At 32.6% G+C, this 19,247-nt stretch overlaps 2 protein-coding genes and 1 long non-coding RNA gene across 4 annotated transcripts in view; all 3 read right to left on the minus strand.

The window, feature by feature from the left end:
• Positions 1-5,172, minus strand: part of LOC107437385 (uncharacterized) — a 14,043-nt gene extending 8,871 nt beyond the window's left edge. The window contains exons 1-2 of one of the 2 annotated variants that reach the window (XR_011637662.1): positions 4,979-5,172; positions 1,222-1,409 (exon numbers count right to left, since the gene is read on the minus strand). This is a non-coding gene — a long non-coding RNA (uncharacterized lncRNA). The remainder of the gene's footprint in view (positions 1-1,221; positions 1,410-4,978) is intronic. The other variant, XR_011637661.1, reaches the window with a different exon arrangement.
• A 10,269-nt stretch (positions 5,173-15,441) lies between these two features.
• Positions 15,442-16,356, minus strand: LOC107437382 (uncharacterized). The gene has a single exon (XM_016049369.3). The coding sequence runs from the start codon at positions 16,354-16,356 to the stop codon at positions 15,442-15,444; it is 915 nt and encodes a 304-aa protein (XP_015904855.3).
• Positions 16,357-16,392: 36 nt separating this feature from the next.
• LOC107437383 (uncharacterized) lies at positions 16,393-18,222 on the minus strand. The gene has a single exon (XM_016049370.2). The coding sequence runs from the start codon at positions 18,220-18,222 to the stop codon at positions 16,393-16,395; it is 1,830 nt and encodes a 609-aa protein (XP_015904856.2).
• Positions 18,223-19,247: the final 1,025 nt, after the last annotated feature.

Raw genomic sequence — 19,247 nt, forward strand, 5'->3', positions numbered from 1 at the left:
CCCACAGATTTTCATCTGTGGAATTCCATATTTATTTCATGCCATTAGTCACCGTTGACTTAGGGCGCATTTTCAGATGAAGAGGTCAGGTGCCCGCTACCGCGGGCAGGTACCTCATCAAATTCCAGATCAAGCAACCTGCAGTGCTCTTTTAAAGCTAAAGTGGTAGGCAACAGAATGAAATATCTACTTTGTATAAACAGGATATGTACTACCATTTTATTCCACTAAGTGTTTTGTGTCTAGGCATAATAGAGTTAACCAGGTGAAGTCTAGATTACAACCATAATTTTAAAAAGATTTTTGGTTCTTTTTCGTGGTTTCAACGAAAAAAAATGAATGAGTGCTAGCTAAGGTTTCTCAAATCTACTGAAAAGTGTTTGAGAATTGCAATGTTATTCCCAAGTCATTTGTTGCACTAAAATATTTCAAAAACTTGCGTCATTACTTAATGAGTTTAAAAGAGTCAAAGAACCGCATTATATCTAAATCCCTCTTTTTATGACGATTCAGTTTTGTAAAACAATAAATGATGGTTTCATAAACTTATAAGTTTGAAATTTAAAATTTTCTCCTTCTGACTGGAGCCATTAATTTCAAAATCAGATAAGAATCTGAAATTTTGACAGTATTTTTTTTATTAACTTGATTTTTTTTTGTATTGATGTAAGTTGTGAAAAGTAAATACTAAGTAAATTTGAGCTCCTAAAATTTTTTTCCCTCCTCTGTAGAAAATTTAAAAGAAATAGGTCGTTTCCTTAAAAGTGATATACAAATATATTTTAAGGGATTTATCTGAAGAAATCAACAACATCCCAAAGTTTTGTTTTGTTATATTATTTTATTAGTATATCGCTGCCTAGAGTTACGGGCATGCACTCGTTTCCATGGGGCACTGTTGCTTTTCAGAGTTATGCTGTGTCAAATTTAGTGAAAAATTCAGTTTCTGCTCATTTTCTGCCCTGAAAATCTTAATTAAACAACAACACCCCTATAATTTCTAGGCTGAATATTAAAGGTCACTATTAGGACAAGATTTCTAACCCATAATCTTGATTATTTCCTAGAATATTAATGCTTTTAGTAGATACTTTAGCTATAGATGTAGCTATTGAAACTTTAAAAAATCCAAACTACAACTTTTTATATTTAGCTTATCTCAAAACGGTATCGTCGCACAAAAAATAAATAAATAAAAATAAATGAAATAACTATACTAACTTGTAGGTAAATGCATCTAGTAGAAATGGAAGACAAACAGAAAACAAAAAACAATAGGACCTAGTTCTATTTTCATGAAAAAATTTACATAAATTGAATAAAATTGCTGTGTTAGAAATCACTTCTCTCCTTCTTTGAGACTGTAATGATGGATTTTTCTCGAAATCTTGAAAGATTTTCAAAATAAGCTATAATAAAGAGATTTTATAAGAAATCTATCTGTAATTATAAAAACATAATTAAGGAATGAAAATACTATAGTGTTCGTTTTCTCATGCATTTAACCTCTAAATCATTGTTTTTGTTGTCATTCATTTCTCTAAAATAACATGCGTTATCAGTGCTGTAGTTGGAAAAAAATATTTTAGGGACTCATGTTTTTATAGGGCATATGTTATAGTTACCTGATTTTTGTTAGTTCATGAAACGACTACTTGGCTAGCTTTAATTTTAAAAAAAGCATTTCGACATTACTTGCTGTTGTCGTTGTTCATTTACGTCGCACTGGAACTGCACAAAGAGCTATTGGCGACGGTCTGGGAAACATCCCTGAGGATGATTCGACGACATGCCATCACAATTTTGATCCTCTGCAGAGGGCATGTCACCCACGACGGTAGCAAGACGACCTGCACGCGAAATCGAGCACTTTACGGTAGAACAGTTTAACGAAGACCCATATCGCACACTCTCTGTCCCTACGCAGACTGATCCAATCGGTCACCCACCCGCACACTGACAGCAGCCAGTGATGCTTGACTTCGGTGATCTGCTGGGAACCGTGTCTTAACGATCAGTCCACTGCGGGATTCGACATTGCTTAAATTTAGTTGAAATATTTGTGAAAATATAAAACATTTTCATAAAAACTAGTTTTTTTTTTTGCTATAAATTAAAAAATATTCAACAAAATGAAACAAAATTTTTGGAGCAGTATAAAATTAATTACAAACTAAGTGTTTCAAAATTTGAAAAGAAATTATTAAAAAATGCGCAACATATGAGTATTTAAATGTAGTTTCTTGTAGGGCGTATGTGTGGAAAAAATTTAAAATTATTTTTTCATAATTTTATAGTGAAACGCATTTGGCAACTAATGAAAATACTACATGAATAATGCGTAATAAAAATATACATAATAAAAATTTAAATAAAAATAAACATTTAAAATACATAGTAAAATTTGTAGAAAACCTCTTATCATTTTCAGTTCTCTTTTGAAAAGTACGAAAACTACTTATAAAATGGCTTGAAACTTTTTATGTTAAAAGATATTTCAATAAGATTTTTTTTTCTTAGATGAACAATACGATTCAATACAAAATTAAGAAAAAATAATTTTTAATTTTTTCCAATTATGCGTAGTACAAAAAAAAATAATATAAATCCTACTATTCCAGCGCATTTCTTTTCAAATTTTAAAACAATTTTATAGTTAATTTTAAATTACTCCAAAATTAAGTTTAATTTTACTAAATAATTTTTACTCTAATTTTTTATACAAAATATTTACTATTCTAATTTTTGTGTCTTTTATTTATTTTTATATTAAAAAGAAAAAAACATAAGACAAAAAAAATTTGTTTTCATAAAAATTTGCATTTCTTCATAAATCCTAAGTGAGTCAGTTCAGCATGTTGAGAAAACATGTTAAAACTACAGAACAATGGAAAAGAAAAATAATAATAATAAATAATAAAAATCCGGAAAGAAAAAAAAATCCTAGAAAAGGAAAAAAAAGATTATAAAAATCCGGAAAATAAAAGATATAATCTTTTCATCAGCTCACACGATTATATCCGCAAAGAGGAGTGCTTTCTAATATTGTATCAGTAAAGCCAAAGCAAATTATATCAATACAATAGTGTGAGGAGCACTCAAAAAGGATTTACAAAAAACTTACGATAAATAAAATAGAACACAATAAGTAAAAATATCACGTAAAAACAGAAAATAAAATATAAAGAAAAAAAAACAGAATAAAACATAAAATGAAACCTATACAGTGAGTAGCAAATTTAAATGAACTTACATGAACGGGAAATTTTTCAAGAATGATTTAAAATATTTTCGTAACAAGATTGCAGATTACAAAATATGAAAACAGAAGCGCAAATTGAGGTAAAAGCGTAAAGAAAGGGGTTTTGTTTTATCGTGTGTATTTCTGCAATACTGAAGTGCATTTGATTTGTTAATTACCAAGGATGGGCCCGTAAATGGTTGTGGGTAAGGTAATATTATACTGGATAACTTAAGGAAGTTGACAGTTAATAATTTTAGAAAATTAACTTTAATTTAAGAAAGAAAAATAAAAGAGAAAGAAACATGAATTACCAGTTTTGCACATAATTTTAGCCACGGACGATCCCGAAATAGCACATGGTAAAAATTACATAAATTAAGTAAATTAAGTTAATAAAGTAAATTTTTTAATAAATTTATTTAAAATAATATACAATTAACTCACTGATTTTATATAGAATTTAATTTCTATAGCTGGGGATTCATTGTTTTTTTTTATCAAATTTTGAAACAGTTTATCTACTTGTTTTTTGGATAAATAAACACTACTACATATTCTTTTAATCCTATTCATTTGATTAAAAATGGTATTTAAATATTCTATAATTTTTCTTAAAAAAATCTAATTTTCTAAAATTATTAATTTTCTTAAATTATTAATTGCATTTCGTTTTGGAGAAGTTTTGTGTCAATTTACCACTTCTGTAAAATTTATGAGAAGTAAAACAAAATGTTTTATATAAATATAATATTAATATAACAGTTTTATATAATATTAAATAAATATAGTATCTTAATATTATAAGAGATAAGATATTCTATCATTCAAAAACGAAAATCGCTCGTTTCTTTCCTTTTTTGAAGTCGCACACAGCATGAACATGCAAAAATTATGAAATCTGTGGCAAAAACAACTGGAGAAAAATATCTCATCAAAAAAAATGTGAATTTAAGACGATTTTAACTCAAAAAGTGATTACTGAAATGCGTGATTTTAAATTCGTGCGTTGTAATAAATAGTATCGTATTAAAAATATCGTGATTTTAAAAACCATACGAAAATCAGAATCAGCAACTGCCGAAAAAATGATGGTATCATCGGGTCAAAAAGTAAAAACTCAAAGGCGTGATTTGAATTTGGGATATTTTAATAATATCCTTAAATAAATATAAGGATTTAAAAAAAAATATTAATTTAATAATCAATAACTACCGAACACCATGATTAAAACACGACACGAATTTATCATGAAAACAACGCAATTCTAGTGCGTAAGACGTCGTGAAATGATTACTCATATGAGCAATTCGAATTTTACTTATCTTAACAATATGGTATGAAAAATATCTGAATTTCAAAACTAGTATGGAAATCTGTATAAATGACGAAAAATCGATTAAAAAACAATGGTGGAATCGACTTGTCAAAAAATGAACAGATGCGAACGTATTTAGTGTATCGTAAATATATGAGTGTCGTTAGTATGAAAAAACATATGGATTTAAAAAACTCATTATAAAATGTGGAGTAATAATTGCCGAAAAAAGATGGAAACTGGTGGATTTGTAATAGAATCGAGAGCGTCAAAAAAATGATTACTCAAATGAGCACTTCGAAATTTTAATGTAGTAAATATTATATCTAAAGTATTAGGAAAGTATTAGCTAAATAAAAAAAGAAGAACTATACTGTACTAATTTAAAACTTATTTAGTTAAAAATCGGAATTACTTACGAAATCGACACTCGTTGATGGTTAACACAAACTTAATTGTCAGGAAGAAAGTTAAAATAGTTCTTGTTGCATGACGAGGTTTTCTTATTTACATTTGAAGAATAAAATCGTAGTTATGCGCCGCATCCAGGAAAGCTTTTTCAGACATGTCTAGCCAGAAAACGTCCTTGCGGTTACTATGGTTACGAGAGTAAGTTGCTTCGGAAAACGGTGTGGAATAAATAGTTTTGTTGACAATAATCTTGGCACACATTGGCGAGAGAATCTTTGCTTAATAATTTCTGGAACAGGTATTTTGTACCTGTTATTGAATCATTTTTGTTATAAAAATAATATGTTACTTCCAAAAGTCTGTTCCGAAAAAAAATTATAATTCATTTATCTTTTAAAAAAAAAATTACATTTTTAATAATGTTTAAACAGCTTTTTAGCCATCTTTGTGCAGTTTAAAATAAGAAAACACGATTGTTACTGGGTGATTGTTTATGTTATTGTTACAGGGCCGTCGCTTAACATTGCGAGGGGCCCTACAAGTTTTCTTTTCTGCAAAGCCTCTAGGAAAGAAGATAACTCTGAAACTAGATAAATTTTTATTGAAATAATTCAAATAGATATATTTTTTCTCAATTTATTTCCTAAAAATGGACAAAATAAAATTTTTATTCCATTATTATAATTTTTTAGTTCGGTTTTAAATCTAATAATTTCATGATCTATTTATTAAAATCAAATAAATTAATCCAAAAATGATTTTATACAGCTTATTTTCTCAAATTCAATGGTTTGTATTTCTACGCATAGTTTTTTTTTTTTTTTTTTTTTTTTTTTTTTTNTTTTTTTTTTTTTTTTTTTTCATGGTGCCTCTCTAACTGACTTCAGGAACTATGTCTTGGTAATCATGTATATGTTTGAAAAAGAATTCTATGGTAATAATTATAACAAAAATCGCCTATGAAAGCCGGAACAAATGCACGAATCCCCCCCCCTCCTCGTGTGTCTTGAAAACTTCAAACTCGTTTTTTTTTTCTCGAAGGGGGAGAAACACAGTGTCTGTTTTAGAAGATAGTTTATTTTAAGGTAAGCAATATGTTACGCATTTTATGCTGCTTGCAATTTTAACTTCATGCTTCAAATTTTCTTTCGAACCATGATTCGAATTGGATTTATGACTTATAAATAAAATAAATTTGAAGATAATGATGACCACAGGCGCCTTCTCATTGGACAGATACGTCACGTGGAAATAACTAATGCAATATCAAGTCAGCAGTCTAATTCGCGCTGTGCTTCGTCCAAAGTGATAGATGATTGAAATAAAATAACGTAGAAATATACTGAGTCGTGTATTAACGATTACAAAAATTTTCTTCGTGCATATATTTATTTTTGAATGGTTATATTATATATGTAGGTATCTTAGTAACAAACAATCGAATCATCTTGAAATGTTTTGAGAGGGAGAGGATGTCAAAAATGGAAACTTTAGATATTACTTAAGTCTAGACTATTGATGGATTGTTCCTTATTTTTTTTTTTTTTTACACTGAATAGTAACAAAGTCAATAGAACTAACGGTTTACATGTAATGAGAGTTTCAAGTAAATTTATAATTTTCCACTTATACATTTTTACGGAATGAAATCTTTCAAACTTTGAAATTATGAGACTTATTCATTATTTTTTGAATTAATCAAAGTTAGCGTAATAAATACACAAGAAACAACACTTCATTTGATCATTTGCTTAGATAGCAATATCAGTCTAATATGTCTGATGTTGCTATTTATTGAATAAGTACAAAAAATGTACATTTTGTTTAATAATTTTGTTCTACTGGCAACCAAAGAAATTTGGATCTGTATATAAAAAAACTGAATCATACCAGATAATTTTAATGACCAAATCGTATAAATGGATTTTTTCAAGTAATTTATCCCTTTGGTAACTTTCATACAGGGGATAAACTCTTCGGTGTAGACGCCCCGCTAAATTATTGTAGTTCCAGTTCCATATGAACATAAAATACCATCAAGTATGTTCATTGGTGTGCCAAAATATACATCTTCTTTTTCTTCAAATGCACTACAGCCTAATAGAGCCGCCACAAAAAACTTCTTCCTCCAACTGATCTGGTCAGGCGCTATGCAGAGATGCCAACTTGATCCGGACAACAAATATATATTTTAAAGTGGTAGTTTATCAATTGTGATTCTTGGTTTAATAAATTTAATTTTGGGACGTTTTTTAGGGTATTTGTAAGGTAAAATGGCTGTTAAGCGAAAGTTAGATAATTATGATGATGATTATGATTGTGATGCAGAGAGCTTATCAAGTTTTGAATCTGATGAAGACTTTGCTCAGAGTATTTAGGTAATTACTGTATTTAAATGCTTCATAAAGTTTTACATTAGTTGTATTTATTTAGTCCTTTCAATTTAATATTTGTCTTATATTTATAATTAACTATTTTTTATACACTTGATTATAATCATTTATAATTTACTATTAATAATTATCATTTATTATTTTAAAGTATGTAAAAACTACTATTTATGTACTGTGAAGACTTTAAGAAATTTTTTAAACGCGTGAGCGAGCTATCTACGGCATCGGAGAGATGCCAACTTGCTCCGCTTTGTAAAGTAATATTTTCTAGTGGTTGCGAAATTCAAATTACTTTCAATTTAGTATTTTTCCCTTAAAGTAATTTTTTCTCCACTAAATATCAAAAATTATGGATGGGTGATCATGTAAAGCTAAGAGTGGTGGCGCTAGTGGTTAAATTGCACTCGCAAGACTTCCGGGTTACTGCTTCCGGTATATTTTTACGCCGCAGATTGAAAAAACGCGCCATCATATTATTGCATCATATCTTTTGCAGTATTTCACATGTACCGAGTTCTTTCTTTCAGCCTTTAAACTTCAGCATTATCATATTAATATTATAATCATTAGAATATTTTCTAATTAGGCTAACTTAAAAAGATATTTTTAAAGATATTTTTGACGGCATTTTATTCAAATGTAGCCAAATAAGGGATAAAATACAAAACATGGCAAACCTTAAGAATTATTCACAATGAGATATTAACTTTCCTAAATTTTTTTTGGCCTTACGACCTCTGAGAATCAATACATTTCTGAAAGCTCTTATGAATGGTACAATTATGTTTAGATTTGAACCCAAATTACAATAACAAAACTGCATAGAATATTAGGCTTGTTCACACATCGCCTCGTAGTCATAACATGAGCGGAGGGATACACAGGAAATTTTCTAAATTTCTTTCGGTTTAAGGACGCTTGTTATTGTTTACATTAGGCCACCCATCCATAAGTATCATATAAAATGAAACGTTAAAGCGACAATCTACTGGTTACTGTATTAAAAAGTAGGCATAACTATCCTTCTCCAACGAAATTTGCTACATAATTTGCTACCACTTTATTATAACAATTCCAGAAAGCGGAGCAGTTGGCATCGTCAAAGAACGGTGACATTTTCGGAAGAACGGCGGGGGAAAACAGCTGCCACTTTCGACTACTGTTTGCTCGTAATACTACTCGAATTTATGAAACGAAAACTGCTTATTTCCCTAACTGTCAAAGGGTTACGGGTTTTTTTTTTTTTCAATTTTACTTGAATAGTGCATAAATCATTTATATTGCGTGGAAAATAGCCTACGGTCCACTTTGGTACTTTTGTGAGAGACGGGCTTCATGCTTGCGTCTGCGAACGGAATCCTTTCCGTATACCGTTTTTCCGTTTGTGTATAACGCTTAAAGGTATTCCCGTCTGCTCTCTTTGGCTTTTTCAGCCCCGGTAAGTTTAGGTCTTAGCAACGTTTGTTTCTTTGCTTAACCCTTTCGCGCCGACTGTCACAAATACGTGACAGCATGAAACTGTATCAATCAGGATAAAAAGATAAAACTGGTAATCAAAGTAATTCTTTAGCGGTTTATTTGTGGGCGGAGTTATAATTGTTTGATTTATTTAATTCACCATTACTTTGTTCAAAATAAAACTATTTAGTTATACTTTGAACTAACATTGATTATATATATGATTAAACTAACAGTAATTAAAGAAAAAGCAAAGTAAGTCTGTCAAATTAGCAACGACTACATTTAAGTTACCGCTTTTTATTTAATTGCAACTTGATTCTGATTTTGTACAAATGCTTTTCTAAATCAACCGTACCCAAGGGGTTAAACTTTAACTTTTGGGACCGTTTCAATCAGTTTGGACCCTCTTTATTTGTGATATTCACCTGAATTGGTATTAAAAACGATCCAGTTCCATGTAGGTTAGAATTTCTGATTCTTAATTAAAGCAATAAAAACAAAAATATCGTTCAAATGATGAAATTCTCTTTTATTCACAACTCAAGTAGTATTAATGGGATCTCTCTGGTCCCATATCTCAAAAATAATCTCACCCACTTAATGTATAACAAAATTAAAAGTGAAAAAAAGAATTATAAAATAAATTATCAAACAGGAGCGGTGACCATGGCAACCCATGCACACTGTTTACCATTACTCTTGATTATTGTAGTTGAAAAGTGAAGACGCCATTAAATCCAAACATAGACCCATTTTGCCAATGGGCAATAAAGGGGTCCAAACTTTGGGGCTCTCTATTGGGACCATATTTCCCAGATTGCGGCTACTCCCCTATATTTTGGGTTATCAAAAATCTGAATCCGCTGAAAAAAAGGTAGGTTTATTCCGAGAAAGTACTTTTTTGGGTCTGATTTCGTAACTTAAAATATCGTCTGCACTTATTCTTTTGCATACATTTGAGATCACACGTTTGTACCATTGAGAATGAATTTTGGAACGTGAAGATCATAAGATCAAAAATTATTCAGGAAAATCTGCTTTTTTTTCTTGTATTGCACGTATATTTTCCACAATAAACATTTTCCCACAAAGTGATGCAAGTTGGCATCTCCATATTTTAAGGTAAAATTATTTTTAACCAATCGGCCTAAAATTTTTTTCCCACAAGTATACCGTCAGGTTTGTATCCGTGTAAATGGCATCCTTTCATATTTCAGAAAATAGTTCCACGTATTCTTTTTTTTTGGTTGTTGTTGTCAGTCTTGTTGTATGAACTTTCATCTAATCAGTTAATAACTACTGAGATACACTAAGTTCCTAATATGTGTTTCTATACTACTACTACGTCTTCAATTAAATGTGTTTTATAAAACACATTTAATTGAAAAAAAGGAGCAGAGAAAGACCTTGATTATTACTTTTATAAATAATAAAAAAATATTCTGAATTAAATTAGCAACCACTTTACAGAAATAAACGTGTTTTATATAATTTTAAAGTAAAATTAGTTTAACAATTTATTCTGATGCAATGATGAAGTATTATATAATGTATTTGCTAGCGTTATAACATGCTGGTAGATACCACAAATTGAAAATTTGCTACCCTAACACCTAAAAGACTTATTTAAGCAACTGCTTAATTACCAAATTGGTAATAGAAGGGATGGTTTTCTGTTGGAAATTGAACAACGAACTGCCTAACTAAAATTCTTACCAAGATTTTAATTATTGATAACAACAAGTTGGATAAAACATTTTTCTAGCAACCTTTGCGGTATTAATCCAATAAATTAAACCATAAATAATGCTCCTACTAAGAAATATTTTTCTTTATCGTTGTGGCGATAAAGGCAGCTATGATAAAAAAAAATTAATAATGCATGAATCGTTCCTTTGTCCTCGAAAAACTAAAAGATTGGTCTTAAAGTTTGTTAATAGACTCTCAGCTTCACCTTTCTGTTTTCTTTTTTTGTTTTTTTTTTAATCATAAGTTTGAAAATTTTGCTTATTCTCTACAGTAACCCAGAGATGGCAACTTGCTCCGGACAGTAAATATATATTTCAAAGTGGTAGTTTATCAATTGTGATTCTTGGTTTAATAAATTCAATTTAGTAGATTTTTATCCACCACTATTTCTAAACAATTCGTAGGCTTATATAATTCACCACTTTATGTTAGAGATGCCAACTGCTCCGGACAAGCCAGAATTATTTAAAAAAACGGTAAATACATACAAAATAAATTTTGCAAATATTTGACTACTTTTGCTTGTTTTTTATAAGGTATAGAATGACTTAAGTACTATAAAGTGATAAATTATCTAAGCCTACGGATAATTTAGAAATAGTAGTGGATAAAAATGTACTAAATTGAATTTATTAAATCAAGAATCACAATTGATAAACTACCACTTTAAAATATATATTTGCTGTCCAGAGCAAGTTGGCATCTCTGCTTTATGGTACTTATGTCAGCATTGACACAGGGGACTTCTCCCGTATTCCTTCCCCCCTCTTTAGCTTAAAGCCAATAGTCACAGTCGCCTAAGGGCTAAACTTATTAGATGAAAAAGTGAGATGCCCGCTTCCCGGGCAGGTACTTTGAATAACTTTACATCATTGGTTCTCAACGGGGTATGTCAGCCTAACGTCATTAGTCTCAGTTGCTCAAGGGCCAGTAACCAGATGAAGAAGTGAGGTGACAGTAATGTTTATTGATTTGAACCAGAAAAAGATCAATCTCCCATTGCATTGATTTGTTATTGGAACATGGAAGACTTTGTGACCAGTCAGATTTAATTTGCACCATTTACTACTCTTGTCATTGGCCGGCGGGGTTCGGACTCACGACCTCTTTGACATGGGCCCAAAGTCCTACGATCCAGTTTTTCCCGGAAAACAAACTATTTTGTTTTATAATGATTTTAACCATAACTAATTATAAATACTTTCTATAGATAATATAGATGGGTAATGCCATTTGTTTCAGTTGCCCGATGGCTCATCGCAGAGTGGATTGTCCGTTTGCGCAAACAGGTGATTTATTCGAGCTCGTATGAAGTCAATTAATGCATGCTAATCTTTCGATGATGTCTCGAAGCTCTGGTGAAATATAAAAGTTCTATAAATGACATTTATTTTTCAGTTTTATTTCATTATTATTGAGGAAGTCCATTCTTACCAAAGAATGAAACGTGGCCTCCATTGTATTCATTATTTCGAACAAGCTGTGGATTCCCTAAAATCAAACGAAATTTCGACTTTATTTAGAACTTTTTTTCTTCTGATTTTACGGATGGTGTTTTCAATATAAATGTAAACAATAACAGTCTCGAGCTCAATACCTGCTCTAATTTTGTTTTCAATAAAAGAAGTAAATTAGATAATTTTTGAGCACAAATCTGACGTATTCCATAAGATATTAATGTTATTAAGTAATTCTGGTGAGTTTGAAGTGAAAGTTTGTTTCAGTTATTTATAGATACATTATTAAAAAAAGATGACAAGGTTGCTAGATTTTGAATAACTCGCTTTTTTTGGCAGTCCTGATTTGGCCTCTTTCTATTTGTTTATTACTGTTTGTTCTTGTTGTAAGCTGTGCACCATCGTACGTTAGTGTTAGCACTTTTAGCATTGTAAACACAAGTAATAAGTAATCAAAGACCACGTTTGCAAGAATCTCAAAACACAATGATCACGTTGCGAGCCAAATGGCTTTAAAATACGCCGGAAACAGTAACCCGGAAGTATAGACGGTATGGACAGGGTTCCCGCGGTCCTTGAAAAATTTAAAAAGTGGTAGTAAATTTAGGGTGGAGCTACAATATATTTTTTTGTTTTAATAAGCTTTTTCATCGTAAAGTGCTGAAATTTTCGTGAATATATATATTTTTTAGAAAACATCTTTTAGTGGTGGCTACACAGAAATAAAAATGTCAAAATTTCTTTTATTTTTATTACCACTTTTTAAAATTCTCAAGGACCGTGGGAACCCTGATGGAGCTTGCAACGTTCCCTAGTTTAGAAAACACCATCCATAGTTTGTTTCGATTTTTTTTTTAATCTTTTGGATTTCTCTTTATTTACTGTAGTTTTCCTTTATTTTTGTAGTGTTTTGGAAGTAATAACATGTTTCATCATAAAAAACAAACTTGATTAATGACCAACTTAATATGATGTTTTTTATTTATAGATCCACTTCCATGGGAGCGATATGAGACAACTACATCAGTACATACCTAAAGAAATTCTACCTCCTGAATACTTAGGCGATAACATTAACTATTCTGCAGTTGATTTTGTTAAAAAGGAGATTAGTCCATTCATCAGTGAGATGCTTAATAAAGGCTATTTTTGACATAAAATAAAATTAATTAACAAAATAATATTTTAAAATAAAAAATCTCGTTGTCAATGGTAATTCATTCATTCGTAAATATCAATTTCTTTAATCCATATAAGATGAGCTGCATAAGTCAAAACAAAACGCTTTATATGAGAAAAATATATTGAATAACAATAACGAGGAATAATGTTAACGTTACAGTGTCTGAATGGAGTCGGAATAATAACGTTACTGCGCTAAGCGCCATCTGTGAGAATGTGAAATAAATGTTCTTAACATATTGTAAATATTTACATATTATGTTTATAAAACGAATAAGAAGTTGAACTTTTATATACTTCAAATATGACTGAGGGGAAATACTATGACGATTTAATTAGAAATTTATATTGAAAATAAAGGGTTTTTTCTGTTTGCTGTAACTTGTTTGTTTGATTTGTTTGTTCAACTTGTTTGTTTAATTTGTTTACTTAATTTACGTAATGCTTATATGTATGTAATAAGTAATATATAAAACGCCAAGACATTATTAAAAATAAAAAATAATTTATTCGTTGATTTTAGATGAACTGTTTATCTTTGTATTTATTAACTTCAAAAAGTTATTGCATACAAAAGTAAAATATAGCGTTTTGTCGCTTATAAGCACAGTGAAACAACAATATACATAAAGGTTAAAAATGGTGGCCAATTTATGATAAAGTAAAGAGTTAAAACATTCACCACGGATCTCTAAATATTTTTGAAATATTTATATGCCCTGAAGTAAAAAATCTGTTTAAAATCTTATTTATTTAATTGAAAAATAAAAACATGCCTTAGTTAGATTTTATTTGAATGATATCAAAACGATATGTAGAAAAAGAATAATTTGTGCAAATTTTATTGTGATACGGGTTAACATAGTCCAAGGTCCTCGAAAGATAATGCAGCATCCATCACTTATTCAAATATTTATATCGCGCGATATTTTGATGCAAATTAAAGAGGTGAGTTTTATTTTAAAATATTTTTGAAATCTTCATATTTTTATTTCATAGGGAATGGGATAGTATTATAATTTGAAATGTTCTTTTTCAACTAGATTGGTACTTTGGTTTGGATCTTTCTTTTAGTATCAATAAATAAATGCTTTATGATTTAAAACTTACACATTGACGGCTATGCTGTTGTAAGTTCTGCTAAAATTAAACAATGATATTTGTTAATTCTCGTAAACGTAATTAAAACACAACTTTCCAAACTATTATTTAGAAAAGAACACCATCTACCTTTATTTACAAACGACTTCTACAAAGGTGTTGCCATGCAGAGACTACTAAGTTCTTTTATTTAATCTCGTTACTAAGTTAATTACAGGCTTGCAACATCCTCCCCGCCCTGGTCGACCTCCAGGGGGATGACCAGCTGCACGGGACGGGAAATTGTCCCTCCATTTACACGCAGTATGCACGTACGGGCTTTGTTGTCACGGCCTAAGATCACTGACTCGACGCTTGCTTTTCTCCAAGTGTGTCGAGGTCTGACGTCCTCCTGCAACAAGACCTCATCTCCGACCCGGATTACAGTTCCTTTAGATGGGTTCTTCACATGGTGAAACGTTCTCAAGTCCATCAAATACTCCCTCTGTCATCTTTTCCAAAGGGAGTCCATTAATTGTTGACGACTTCTCTATATGCGTGTTAAATCAGAGTCTGAACTCGATGGGCCAGAAGAGATAGTTGTGAGTCGTTTTCCTATCAGAAAGTGAGAGGGTGTCAGTGCTTCGTCCGGATCGTCTGTAATACCATATTCATGGACAATTGGTCTGCTGTTCACGGCGGCTTCGATATCGCATATAACCGTGACCTGACCGGTAGTGTCTAACCTAGCTTTACCAAGGGTCTTCCGCAGACACTGTTTGATAGTACCAATCATTCTCTCCCAAAACCCTCCCCACCAAGCCGCTCGTGAGGCGATGAATTTCCATGTCATGCTGTGATGAGCATAAAACTGGTGCACCTTGGAAGAGAATATGATGTCCCACAAGGACTCAACTCCTTGTCTGCAGCGCCGAATGTTGTGGCGTTATCTGTGTACACAGTATGAGGAAGGGAACGTCTAGATATGAACCGTTGTAGTGCAAGTAAGAAAATATCGGTGCCCAAATTAGACACTACTTCCAAGTGGATGGCTCGAGTTACAGCACACGTAAATATGACTATGTAGGCCTTTGTAACCAATTTTTCGTTTTTGACATAGAGGGCTCCGGCAAAGTCAATTCCAGTTGTTTAAAATGGGGTCGACTTTTGAATTCTTTCAGCGGGTAACGGAGCTTCTATTTGTTCACCACGCTTTTGCTTCAGTATCTTGCAAGGAAGGCAAGTGTGTATGATCTTTTTAATGGCTTGTCTTGCTCTTAATATCCACAATTTAGAACGAAGCTGAGAAAGCACAATCCTAACTCCTAGATGGTGCATTTTTAAGTGTGTGCGGCGTATGAGCAGGCTTGTAAAAGGGTGAGAACCTTCCAATAAGATGGGATGTTTTTCCGATTCTGATAAGTCAGAAAATTGTAGTTGGCCTCCAAGACGTATTAAGTTGTTGTCAAAAAGTGGGTTGAATTTTTCTATTTTTGAGTTCTTGGGAAGTGAATTTGATTTCGACAAGGCTTCGTGTTCTAAAGGAAAAGATTCCTTCTGAACGATTTGTATCCAATAGTTGCAAGCTTGATCCAGTTCCGTGGCATTCAATTCACCAACCATCTTTTCTTGTGTATTGCAGTTGTAAATAAAGCGAAAAATCCAAGATGTCACGCGTAACAATTTAAAGTAAGAGCTGTAGTTTCCAGCATTGATAATTGGCAGAGAAATGACAGTGTGAAGAGTCTGCACTTTCTTCTTTAATTCTAAGTTGTGAGTGTAATCTTCATAAGTGTTTTTAGAATCAGGCCAGTTTTCAGGTTTGATTAACCACTTAGGACCATGCCACCAGATTTCTAGATGTCTTAGTGTTGATGGTGAAGTACCTCTTGATAATATATCACCAGGATTGTCCTTTCCAGGGCAATGTCTCCATTGGGAAGGATTAGTATGAGAAACAATTTCTGTAACTCGATTGGAAACAAATGTCATCCATTTATTTGGGTCACTGCAAATCCAACCCAAAACTACTTGAGAATAACTCCGCAATGTTGCATTGGACATAGGAATATTAGTCTCAGCACAGAAGTATCGCAGCAATCAAGCTCCCATCAGAGCCGCTAGCAGTTCCAAGCGGAGCAAAGTGACTTTCTTGATAGGTGCAAGTCTGTTGCGACTGCACACTAGATGCACGTTTGCTTGATCACCTTGAGAACTAACTATGTATAGAACTGCTTCATAGGCTCGTTTAGATGCGTGACAAAACACATGAATAGTAAAGGGAACGTGTGATGAAACGCCTATAAATCGAGGAATTTGAAAGGAGCTAACGTCATCAAGTTCTCCAACAGCAGCATTCCATGAAGTTGCCAAATTAGAGGGCAGTATTTCGTCCCATTTGATTCCTAGAATCCATATATCTTGAAACAGAATTTTTCCAAAGATTACAAAAGGAGAAAACAGTCCTAAAGGATCGTAGAAGCTAGCAATACAGTGGAGTAGCCATCTCTTTGTAAGTGGTTTGTCTTGAACAGCGCAGAGAGAGGTTTTGAAAGTATTTCCGAGGGTGTCATTTTCTGTATTCCACTCTATGCCTAAAACTTTAACAGTTGTTTTGAATCCTTCATCTTGATCTCGTAATTGGCTCTGAAGCATTGGGGAGTTCGTAGCCCATTTCTCCATTGGAATTTCAATCAATTGCATCAATTCTTTGACTTCTTTATGCAGTGTGGCGATTTCAGATTCTGTTTCAGCACTAGCAACAAAATCGTCCATGTAAAGATGTTTATCGATCATGGGAGCAGCAATTGGGAATTCATGTACGTGCTTTGAAGCTACTTCGCGTGTTGCAGCACATAACAAAAATGGGCTGCATGCTAGTCCGAAAGGTAGACGAGTAAATCTATAAGTAATTATTTCGTCCGTGAAAGATGGGTTAGCTTTGTCCTGTGATAGTCTGTACCAGAAAAATCTTGTGGAATCTCTATTTCTTTCGTGAAGGCTTAGTTGTAGAAAGGATTTTTTTCCGTCACCTGTGACTACAAATTTGTGCATTCGCAGTCTGAGTAGACAACCAATCGTCTCAGGTAAAAGATTTGGACCGATTTCTAAAGTATCATTCAGTGAAGGCATTCCTGGATCATGTAATAAGGCATCGAACACAATCCTCCATTTGGTCTCGTTAAGTTTCACTTTTTTGACAGCATGATGGGGTGGGTAAAATACAGTGTTTAAATTTGAAGGTTCTAGCTCATAAACTTCAACGTGACCTTCTTCAATGTAGTTTAGCATACAACTATCGTATTCTTTCTTCACAGCATCATTAGATGCAAGTCGCTTCTGGAAAGATTTCAAACGTTTTTCGGTAGTAGCTATGTTAGTAGACAAAATTGATTTTGTACTCTTCCTAGGCAGAGACACAACTCTACGATTTCCCTCAGTTTGGTAGGTTTCGTGAAATTCTCTCATAATATCATTCTCTCGAACAGTTTTGTTCCTGATTTGAGTGTCTTTGATACCGATACAATCCAACTCCCACAAGCAACGCACTTCGTCGTGCAAACAATCACCAGAAATTTGAACAGAAACATGGCGAACTGATGAATCATGTTTGATGGTGGTGTGTGTTCGTGACCTATTAAGGATCCATCCAAAAATAGAGGGTACTATGCCAACAGATTCTGTTACTTTAATCGGGGGTTCCGTAGTGACCATATGCCAATAATAGTCGCCACCAATCAGCAATTCGATGGGTAAGTTGTCGTCTCCTGGAGGGTCTGCAAGTGTTAGTTTTCGGCTTCGAGCAAATCGAAGAACGTCTGCAGGGGCAACAGGGTGTGAGGTATATCTGTTGGAGCTTTCGAAAGCTGTTATAGAAACAGAGTTTTTGTTCCACAAACTTGAAAGTGAGAGTTGCACACATCGTCGCATGTTTCGTGAAGTACTGGGAGATTCAAAAACATGTACGTTTAGTTGCCCTGTGCTTACAATTGGGAGTTTCAGTTTGTCAATGAGGCTTGCATGGACAAAACTTGCTTGGCTACCTCCATCTAAAATGCATCGGGTTAACTTCGTAAGACCTGTGGGGCCAGTAACATACACGCGTGCAGTTTGTAAATGGGTAAAGCTAGTTTTATGTATGTTAATGTGATGAACCTCACTATTTCGGAATGCAGTGTTTTGTGCAGATGAACAAATGGATACGTGGTGTTTCTTCTTGCATTTTGTTCAGCGAGCAGTATCTTTACGAGGGTAATTTGTCATTCTGTGTCCTCTATTAGTACATAAGAAACAACGGTTAGAGCCTTTTAACTTTGCTATGAGAGTATCATAGCCAGTTTCGGTTTCGCATTTCTGAGCCCAATGACCAGAAGATTCACAAAAGGGGCAAAAAGGGGTATAATTCTTTTTCTTGTGTACAGAAGTGGACTTAGTATTTACGTTAAAGGCAGTAGTTGGAGTAAATGGTTCAATAAAATCACCTTTTATTTTTGACGTAGTAATGCTTCTTGCACTTCTTGTGATAAGAACTCCATCATTTTCGTAATGTTTCCTTCAGCCAATTTTTCTCTTTGGGCATGAATGATCCACTGTATACAAATGTCATCTGGAAACGCTCGTAGTAATTTTGGAGCTAGTACACGACCGTAACTGTCAATGTCTTCACCAAGTGCGCGTAAGGCCTGCAATCTTCTATTACATTCAATGTAGGTTTCATTTAGGGCTGTTGCCGATGAGTTGCGTACTGGTGTTAGATTTTCCAGAAAGTCCAAATGTGCTTGGATAATTCTATTTTTGTTCCCATATCTATCCATTAGAAGCTTTTTAGTGGTTGCATATGTGGCAGCAACAATATTGATACCATCAACTAAACGTCTTGGTTCGTCTTGCAAATGACCTCTTAAGAACGCATGTTTGTCAATAGTTGAAAGGCTTGGATTGGAGTCTACAGAAGA

This window comes from Parasteatoda tepidariorum, chromosome 9 (assembly GCF_043381705.1).
Source record: "Parasteatoda tepidariorum isolate YZ-2023 chromosome 9, CAS_Ptep_4.0, whole genome shotgun sequence".
NCBI classification, from domain to species: domain Eukaryota; kingdom Metazoa; phylum Arthropoda; class Arachnida; order Araneae; family Theridiidae; genus Parasteatoda; species Parasteatoda tepidariorum.